Source organism: Triticum aestivum, chromosome 2D (genome assembly GCF_018294505.1).
Source record: "Triticum aestivum cultivar Chinese Spring chromosome 2D, IWGSC CS RefSeq v2.1, whole genome shotgun sequence".
NCBI classification, from domain to species: domain Eukaryota; kingdom Viridiplantae; phylum Streptophyta; class Magnoliopsida; order Poales; family Poaceae; genus Triticum; species Triticum aestivum.
Window position 1 is genome coordinate 102559991 of NC_057799.1, and position 10453 is coordinate 102570443.

A 10453-nucleotide genomic window follows, 5' to 3' on the forward strand; every position below is an offset into this window, starting at 1 on the left:
CCTTCCTTCCCCCTCCTAGTAGGACTAGGAAAGGAGGAATCCTAAGGATTCCTCCCCTCCTTGGCGCGCCCTAGGGCCGGCCGGCCTCCCCCTTGCTCCTTTATATACGGGGGCAGGGGGCACCCTAGAAGACACAACAGACAACTGTCTTAGCCGTGTGCGGTGCCCCCCTCCACCATAATCCACCTCGGTCATATTGTCGTAGTGCTTAGGCGAAGCCCTGCGCCGGTAACTTCATCATCACCGTCATCACGCCGTCGTGCTGACGAAGCTCTCCCTCGACACTCAGCTGGATCGAGAGTTCGTGGGACGTCACCGGGCTGAACGTGTGCAGATCACGGAGGTGTCGTACTTCCGGTACTAGGATCGGTCGGATCGTGAAGACGTACGACTACATCAACCGCGTTGTCATAACGCTTCCGCTTTCGGTCTACGAGGGTACGTAGACAACACTCTCCCCTCTCGTTGCTATGCATCACCTAGATGGATCTTGTGTGTGCGTAGGAAATTTTTTGAAATTACTGCGTTCCCCAACATATATGACACACACCTTCATTGTCATATTGCTTTGCATGATCATACAACTGACATAGTATTTGTGGCTCAGCCATTGTTCATTATTTTTTATACATGTAATGCTAGATCATTGCACATCCTGGTACACTGCTAGAAGCATTCATATAGAGTCATATGTTTTAGTTTTATCGAGTTGTAAGTAAATCATCATTATTAGAGCATTGTCAAGTGAGGAAATAAAAAAGTGGCCAAAAAGAGCACATAAAAATGAATGAGAGAAAAAGAGAGAAAGGGCAATGTTACTACCCTTTTCCCTAGAGGTGATCGGCCATGATGAGTCCCTTTAGTGATCTGGTTAACAGATACTATCAAAAAGGATTCTTGCCCTTTTTCCTAGAGGTGACCCTGAGTTATCGAATCCATGAGAGGACATGCACCTTGAAGACAAGGGTTTCTAATAAGATTTTGCAAGAGTATTAAATTCCAATTTTTATACCAGATCGTAATCAAGTTGCAACACATAACAATTATAATAAAAATAGGCATGTGTATGAGGACCTAATTCTTACAACCATATACTTTCCAACGGGACTTATGATATAGAACACCCTACCGTCGCATCGGTCGCTTGTTGCGTTCTTTGATCCATCAGGATCTATCGCGCTACAGCCTACCTGCACATGTGTTCAACTTCACGCCTTGGCAAGACACCACATACTCTAGACCCATCCAAGCCTTTGCCCCCATAATATTTGGTGTTCTTTATCCTCTTCCTCGTCGTGCATTCTATCCTCGGCATTATCATGGTTGGCCCCGCTTGTCTCGCCCCAAAATATTGGTCGCCTGTTGCTTCGTTCGATTCATCATGATGTATTTGATGCACTTGAGCCTACCTGCACACGTGTTCATCTCCAAGGCCTTCATGCGCTAACTTGTTGAAGGAGGAGTCGAGCACCATCACGCAAAAGTTGCTCCATCATCTTGCTCCCGACACCATCCACCACATCTCCTTCTCCTTTGTTGTCGACGCTGTTGTGCGATGACGCCATCCTACGAGCGATGGCACTAGGTGCTATGAGGAGGAGGCGATACTGAAAGTGCACCTTATATACCCCTATCATTTTTTGGTGATTAATGACAGGGCAATTGAAAGGACTAGCTGTTTATCAAAATTATTTTAGGAAATTGGTCCATATGTGTGGAAACACTAAATGGTGACCCTTACTTTCATCCCTACAAGTGGTTGGCTTCTTCAAACACCTACTTTGTACTTTGAAGTTTTTTTATTGATCCAAGATTCACATTGAGTTCAAGTACAATCGTAATATCAAGATGGGCATAAGCAAAAGAACTATGGCTCGACTTCAAGATAAGATCAAACCAAAAATCCCAATATTTCCATGCATAATGGTCTATTTTTTTCCCAGCCCCGGTAGGCCGATACTACCTAGCCTGTGACGAGAGTGTGTGATATGTTAGGCGAATCCTGTTTTTCCCTGGTTAGAAGCGCTGAGAAATTTTATCTGGTACTTTCGAGCTTTGTTTCCATTAAGACCACCTTTGTTAGCTCTGGCACCATCGGGTATAACTTTTTCCCCGACGCCTCCGAGCCCTTCTCAGTTAGTTTCATCCCTTTGAGCTTCATTACAGATCCCGCTAGTCTCGAGCGAATCCACCTGGTACCTTCGAGCCAGACTTTGCCTTTTATGCATCACTTCTCTTCGAGAACAACTTTGTCGACCTTGGTATCTCCGTGACCTTGTTTTCTTTGGTACTACCAAGTGTGTCATGTATTCAGCGAAAAATGGCACCTTATCATCTGGTGCTTTCGAGTACTTGTGTTTTTGTGTGGCTCGTTGGATAGTCCTTCAGACGATTCAAATATTTGAATGTGTCCAGTAGTTTCGAGGATGTCCTTCAATATTTCTGGGCTAGTCACTTTTTATAGGTAATGTTCTGTTTTTTGGTTTGATTTGTATATCGACCCCCCACACTCCTTGTTGCTTAAAGTCATTCTAAGTCAATTCCAGTCAACTTCATGTGAGTCTTTGAGAGGGGTTAGAGAGCGGTTCTTTTGAGAGGAAAGGAAATTGATTGGGTGTTTCCAAGTCACTTTCTTAAATCTATGAAGGCCTGTCTACTCCCTTTTCTTGAACTCTCACTCATATGGTTCATATCCCTTTTCTCCTAGGATATCCTTGTGAGATAGATCCTATGGGTTCTTGAGAGTGCTTTGATTCAAGATATTCTGAGGAGTTCATCCGAGTAACTTTTCTTTGGTTGTTATCCTTGGAGGGTGTGTGCATCCTAGATGGTTAGTACTTCCTGAGAGCCTTCAATCATCATTCTCAAGTAATTAAGAAGTTTGTACAAGGGTCAGAGATTGTCTTCTTTGTGAAAGATCGAACCCAAGTGAGATTTTGACCTCTGTGGTACCAAGCCATGGGGGGAATAGGTGGCATGCGCCTCATGGGCTCTTTGTGTTGACGATGTTGAGACCTTTGTGGTTCGAACCTCCATCCATGAGGAGTAGGATAGCGCCAACTACCCAAACCTCAGTAAAACACCGTTAATCCACCCCCGTGTTTGCATCTCTTTTAAGTCAAATCCCTGCTTTCTTGTAAGTTCTAGCTTCAACAGTTGTACTCTTGATAACTAACATGTATAGTTTTTCTAAGGACTCAACTAGCTATCTTCTCGAAAACTTGCCAACCCTAAATTTCACGCAAAGTTTTTATAGGACTATTCACCCCCCCCCCCCTAGTTCGTTTCCCCTGGTCCTATAGACATCAGTGATGCAAGCACAACTACATCGTGTTGTGAGGGGGCGGTGTGTCGTGCTACGAGCGGCGATGTTGTCCACTACGAGCGGAGATTTTCCAACAATGAGTGTGTATAGGAGACAGAGGGTGATCCGTGCATGGGAGAGAGAAAACCCGTGCTAGGGAGTCGACTTCATGCAATGGTTACCCATGATCTTAATCCTATGGTGTGCAAGGGGGGCGACCACGCATAGCTATCTACCGAATGGTGTTGCATCAACCATGATAGACTAGAGAGTTATTTACAAGGCCAAAGAAGAACCATACCCACAAACATGCCTCATGCCTAATAATGCGAGCTAGCCTGTCGAACTTCTAAAAGTGCATCTCTTATATACCCCTATTGGATTTTGGTGATTAATGACAAGATGATCGAGATGACTAATCTATTTGTAAGTTTATTCGGGGAAACTTAGTCCTCATGCATTGAGTGGAACATCAATTGTGACCCCTACCTCCAACTTTTGAAGATGGTGTCTAGCTCAAGCTTTTAGGGTGTAATTTGTAGGTTTTGATCAAATCAAATATTCACATTGAGTTCAAGACAACCACATTATTAAGAGGGACACAAACAGAGGTAGTTTGGTCTGAGCCTCTATGAAAGATCCCAAACCAAAGTTCCCAAAAGAATCCACTTTTGACACCACCCTCATATGTTTTTCAGATCCTTGGTAGCACCGAAGTTTTCCTCTGACACTACCAAGCCACTTGAGGTGTTCTATCAAACCCCGGAAAGCGACCCAGTTTCCCACAAATCAGAAACCCCACGCATTTTTTGTTTTGAGTTGTCAAGCTAAATTCCTTTCAGACATTCTCCATTAATTCTGGCACTCCTGAGTTTAACTTGTCATGCAGCACTTTCAATTTTTTTTCGATATGCTTTTATATCTTGTCACATCCGAGCTTTTTCACTCTGGTACTTCCGAGTCGTGACCTTGGCATTTCTCCATGCTGTTCATTTCAAACTACTCTATATATTGCAGTACTGCCGAGCAATCGGTGTTACCCAGTACTTCCAAGGTAGTTCTGTGTGTGTAGAGAAGAGCCACCTTTTTGTCTTTCAGAACCACCACTTACCTTTATCCTAGTACTTGAGTGTTGTGTTTTCCCATGGTTTCTGCAGACTTTGTTATGGTTGTTCAAACTTCGAACATGTTTGGAAATTTTGTGATTGGGAGGTAGAAGAGGCAATCATCACTTTTGTGATTGGAAGGTAGAACAAATAATCAAAATGCTGATAGTTGTGCACCTTGATTGAAGTAATACAGATTCACAAATGGACAAATAATGTAGTGTACGCATTAACTTAGAAGCAGTAGATCTATGGACCTACATTTCAGTGTTTCACCCTCTAGCATTACACTGTATACCACATTGAATTTAACAAACAAATGACGGGTAAATTTCTGTAACCTGATGTACACAAGGAACGCTGTTCTCTAGAATGACAATGCATGGTATTGAGCATTAACAATAACTCTGTTCACATACGCTGACCTTATCCCAACAGGGAAAAGGAAAGTAACATAATGCAATGGCGCGGCAGAGAAGTAATTCTCAAAATATCTGGTACACAAATATTAAGTAATTTTCAGCCTTCACGGAAAATAAACAAGGATCATGAATCATGATCAAACACAAGTTAAACTACCATGCTGCTCCACAGATTAACCACTGGTTTACTATACCATAATTCCATGACCCGCAATTGATGACAAGCAGTATTGAACATATCTAATTTCTTTCATATAAATTGATGAAAATGATACTGAAATGACCACAATCTGTGATCCTAATAATATATTAACTGAAAGTGCTCAAGCTTTCCATCAGGAGACCATCCTGTCCGTTCAAAGCATAACACTTCAAAACAGAGGACAACACCTACATTATAAAGAAATAAGTAGCAGCTAAATATCACATGAACAATTAGAACCATGAATAAACTAGTTTCCAAGTCCCAACCCAGTCAACAATGTCGTTTTATGCACGAGAAAATGTGGAGAAAAAACACTAAACATCTAACCTCAGATTTGTAGCAAGAATTCTATAATGAGAGACACCGTATCAGTTCCTAACTTAAAAAAACCTCAAGTCCTAGGTGTGGAGGACTTGAGCTCCTCAAGCGTCGCCTTCACCTGGTCCTGCAGCAATTCGATCCGCTTCAAGTACACTTCCAGCTCCAGGATTCGCTGATTTCTCCATTTCTCCCCTTCCATAGGCAAGCCGTGTGGCGGCTCAGGAAGTTTCATACCAAACGGACTGGATCCCATATTTATCACTGCGTGAATCATCTCCTTAAACATAGGCGTCAGAAAATTCTTCTCGACATCAACAACTCCTGACTGAGGTGACATGACAGGGAACTTGAGTGGCTCGGAACCCTCCATGGTCACTGTCACAGGCATTGGAGCCTGGGGCAGTGCTGGTAGCGAGTCATCCATCTTGACAGGGACTGACACAGGCACCTGCACCTGCATTGGCTGAGGGGGCTGCACCAGAATGGTGGCAGGGACAGCAGCAGGTGCAGTTGGAGCTGGTGATTCCACCGAGCGCCTACGGCGGCGCTGCCGCCCTGGGGGGGACTTGACTTCCCCGTTGGGGCTGGCGTTCGCAGGGACAGATGTGGCAGCCACCGCCGCAGCGGCAACCACAGCTTCTTCGTCGTCGGAGTCGGCCGAGGGATCCCGGCCGTGCTTATTCGTGGGGCGCCAGATGTTGCGCGCGATCTCGAAAATGGCCTGCTCGTGCGGGGAGCGGAAGGAGAAGGCGGCGCCGGACCCGCGGAGGCGGGAGACGCAGTTGCGGTACTTGCGCTTCAGGCGGCGGAGCTTCTCAACGAGCTGGCTCTTGGAGAAGTCGAGCTGGAGGCGGCGGCGCATATCCTCGTAGAATGGGTCCGTGTCGTACTGGTGCGACGCGAACGCCGTGCCGCGGGCGGCGGTGAACTCCGCGAACCCGCGGAGGATCACGATCTCGTCCTCCTCCGTCCAGAGACGCTGGAAGAGGGGCCGCCGCTCGCCGCCCGACGAGGCCTGGCCGCCGCTTCCACCCGTGGGGAGCAGGGTGGTGGCGGAGGAGGAGGTGGGGTCGGGGAGGCTCGGATCGGGAGGTTCGAGGAACGGGGCGCCGGTGAAGTCCCCGTCCTCCGAGTAGTCGTCGCCGTCCGCATCGGTGAAAGAGAGGGCGGCGACAGCGGCCGACGAGCCGTCGCCGGCGGGGAGCATTGGGCCGGAGATGGGATTCGGGATGGGCTAGGGTTCCGATCCCGGAATTTCGGGGGATTCGGATCGACGGGGACTGGATTTTCTGGGTTTCTCGCCCCAATTTTGGGCTGGGGGTCGTCGCAGAACGCAGAGGAATTCCTCAGTTTACTAGAACTATTGCACTTAGGTACCTCTGAAATTTGGAATTTGCAAGTTTGCCCTTCATACGGTGCCAAAGTTGGAGTACTATTTTTCATTATTATTTTTAAGCTAACATGTGTGTCTGTGTATTCAAAGTCAACCTAGAGCAATACAGCCATCCACGAAACTGCAACATAATCTTAAAACTATCAAACCAATTACTTTGACTTTGCAAATTATTGTAATCGTTTTTATTTTTTATACGTATATATTCTTGTGGTTCGTCAATCACAATCCCACGCAAGACACGCTGAGGATGCCACACTGCATGCCATAAATGAATATATCATTTCTAGATTGAGAAGTGATGGTTCCAATCAACAGATGTGGCAACTGTAGACACATATGTTTCTTTGGATAGTGGTTAGCATGAGATTGTTGTCCACCAACTTACTAGTCACCGCTACAAACAATTTTCGCTGGTCGTAAACATCTATTTATGCGTTTTGATTTTCCCTAGTGCAAGACCACTCTCACAATGAACACATGTCCTTCATGTTTACTTCGCCAACTCACAAGCATTGTCGTGTAAGAAAAAAAAATGATGAAACACTACAACTAGTGAAGAGAGAAGTCACAGTAGTATCGTTCTATGATAGTGTATCATAGCGGACAAACGTGACTAATTTATTGTCACATAAATCAAAGTTATACCCACGAAGGCATGACCGAAAGCAGGGGGAGAGATGGGTGCGGGATGTGCATTCAGGGAGATGGGGCATATTCTCTAACCTCGTTAGCATCCGTTTTAGACTGACAATTTTTTATGCAACAAGCAAAAAATGAGCAAAGTCAAAGACACTGTTCACTTTTGACTTAAACTTAGAAAGTTAGAGAAACATATTTGGCGTTTCGTGGCTCACGGTTCCTTTTTCGTGGGGACAGGAGGAGGGGTGGATTGGGTTCCTGGGTCGCTGATTTACGGTGTGGATCAAGTGTGAGAGGGAAGGTCGAATCATCACGACAACCATGATAGCATACCCCCATGAACAGTAAAAACACAAAGAAACATTTTATGATTGATCATGATCAAGGTTGAGTTTATTATGGGAGCATGTGTGGATGATCAAGGTCGAGGTCCTTGGGTGGGGGTGTACGAAAAGAGGAATATAAAATTACAAAAACGGAAGGAAAGAGGAATGTTTCTTGGGGGAACTAAAACAAAACAACATTTTCCGGTGAAATTTATGCTAAAATTGAACTACCGTATCTATGCATGCGGATGTTTCGCTTACATTCTGTCTATATAACCCACTTTAGCTCAACCCAATTACGCTTTTATTTTAACCAGTTATAACAAAAACATTTATTCTCCCTTAGGCCTTGTTCGGTTGCCGTGGTTAGGTTCCATGAGTGGTTTCTAACCTCCTAGGGATTGGGTGATCCCCTACTTGTCACCCAACCCCTGCTGTTCCTCATCCACATGAATTCCTATGGCCATAACCTGTTCGGTTACTCCCTTTCTATATTCTCTGCAAGCACATCAAGTCAGATCGGGAGGAGGAGATGGGAAAGAAGAGGGGGAGAGGAGAAGAGGCTTATCGGATGGGAGAGAAGGGAGGGGTGGGGAAGTATGCCGCCACCGTCGCCTCCGGATGGCTGCGCCGCCGCCGCCGAATCGCGGGAGAGAGAGGGAGGTCGGGGACTCGGGGAGAGAGGGCTCGAACTTTTTCTTCTCGCGTACCGTTTCGTCCGTCGCGGGAGGGATTGGTTCCACGGGTAGAGGGGCGAGGATTATATCCCGGGTAGTTCCACCTGGTTTGGGAGGGATTGGGCGAGGGTGTAGCCCCAACCGGGTCTAACCGAACACACTTATAAAGCAGGCCGGGGTCAAATCCCGATCGGGCCGAAACCACGGGGTTCGGCGGGGATTGGGCGCCAATCCCGGCGGGGGAGGGGCTAACCGAACAAGGCCTTATTGTGTAATCCTCGCCCCTCTGAGTTCACACCTCCTACTCCCATCCTCCACGTCTTCCCTCCATCACACCTTCTTGCCTTTTCATTGGATTGCTTTTGGTTTTCCTACAGAGTCAAGTTTTTTTTTCCACTTCCAACGAACTCCTTGCATCTGTATCGGTGTATGCGTCGTATTTGCTATGTATTTGTGTCCGTTCCATATTCACTTTCAGATTCATCTTCGCTTTCGTTAAAAAATATGAAAACAAAAACGGTTTTGCTAAAGCACATCTAGATGTGCCCTAAGTATTACACATCTAAATCCTATGTCATTGATTTTACCCGAAGATTTGTGCATGTATTTTTCCATTTTCTTTTCTTTTCATATTTGATTGAGGCATTTAGATGTGCAATAACTAGAGCACATCTAGATGTGCCTAATCAGAATGTTGCAAAAGCAACGAGGGCTCAAAAACATAGTTAAAAGCTTCCATCAGAAAAATAAAAATACTACCCAGATCACGAGCACCAACAGGACCAGCTTAGTCATCACTTCATACAACTGGATTCTGAAGATGACAACTACTCGCTCTGTCTCATAATGTAAGCTGTTTTTTGACACTAGTGTAGTGTCAAAAAATGTCATACATGACGGAGGGAGTACTTCATATTTCTCCAGTTTAAGGGCAAGGGAGAATCCGCCGACATTATGCTGTTATGCACCATATACATATCTATTGAGCAAAACCAATTTTGGAATGATGATGCCAAGAGGATCACAACATATGCTGCTGCTATATCAAAAACTGAAACTGGCAAATTCAATGCGAGACTTTCAGACTCTGGGTGCAGATGAAGATTTCGGAGCCAAAAAATGACTCATGGGTGATTATAAGCATGTATTCAGACATGGGAAACCAAGTTCTCACATCCGATTGGTTGAAACGTTCCACAGTATAGTTCCGTTTCGGTTCCACAATATCAGCAAACAGCAGGCAGATTCTCGACAATATTGGCACAACAAAGACAGAAATTTCAGAATAGTAGAAAAAAAATGCATTAACAGATAATAGACACAGAAATGCAGGCCTGGGACTCCTGCGTGATTGTGTATCAGCAAGGTAGAAAATCAAGTTCGCACATTAATGTGGTGGAAGTATTATGACTAGGGATTTTTTCTACTGCAGGTTAAGAATATCAGCAAAATAGCAGGTTGAAGATTGGCAAGCCAGAAGCTTCAGTACAGTGGACTGGAGAGAGTGGACAACTAATGGGGGCAAAAAATCCACTACATTTACTGATAACATACACAGCCTTGTTATCAAAATTTGATTGGAAATTTCTAAGAACCATCGCATTTCAGTAGAATGGCAGCAACCTAAAGATAGTAGGTTAGGCTTTCAAAGCAATACGTGGTTGCAAGGGGTTCCCCCAGAATTGCAACCAAACAACCCTGCTAGAATCTGATGAACTATCCTGTTACACACCGTGCACATCCCACATATGTTACTCAGGAAATTCAATATTTGAATAACCATGCCGGGAACAAACATATATCTTCTGGTCCTATGAAAGAAGTGAAACTGGCAAATTTAATGCTACAATATGCAGAATTTCAGACTCAGGTGCACAGATGATCACAGATTTCTGGGTGGTTGCAAGAATGTATATATCAGCATAGCAAACCAAGTTCTCACATCAGTATGATGGAAATATAAGGATTGGTAAACTCTACTTCAGCTTAATATCATCAAAACAGCAGATTGATGAGATTAGCAAGCCAGCAATCCCAGTACAGGTGGACTACTAAGA

At 44.9% G+C, this 10453-nt stretch overlaps 1 protein-coding gene across 1 annotated transcript; it reads right to left on the minus strand.

The window, feature by feature from the left end:
- Window positions 1-5202: 5202 nt before the first annotated feature.
- Window positions 5203-6730, minus strand: LOC123051940 (probable transcription factor At5g28040). Its single transcript, XM_044474954.1, has one exon. It carries the CDS (start codon window positions 6563-6565, stop codon window positions 5429-5431), a length of 1137 nt encoding a protein of 378 aa, XP_044330889.1. The 5' UTR covers window positions 6566-6730; the 3' UTR covers window positions 5203-5428.
- Window positions 6731-10453: the final 3723 nt, after the last annotated feature.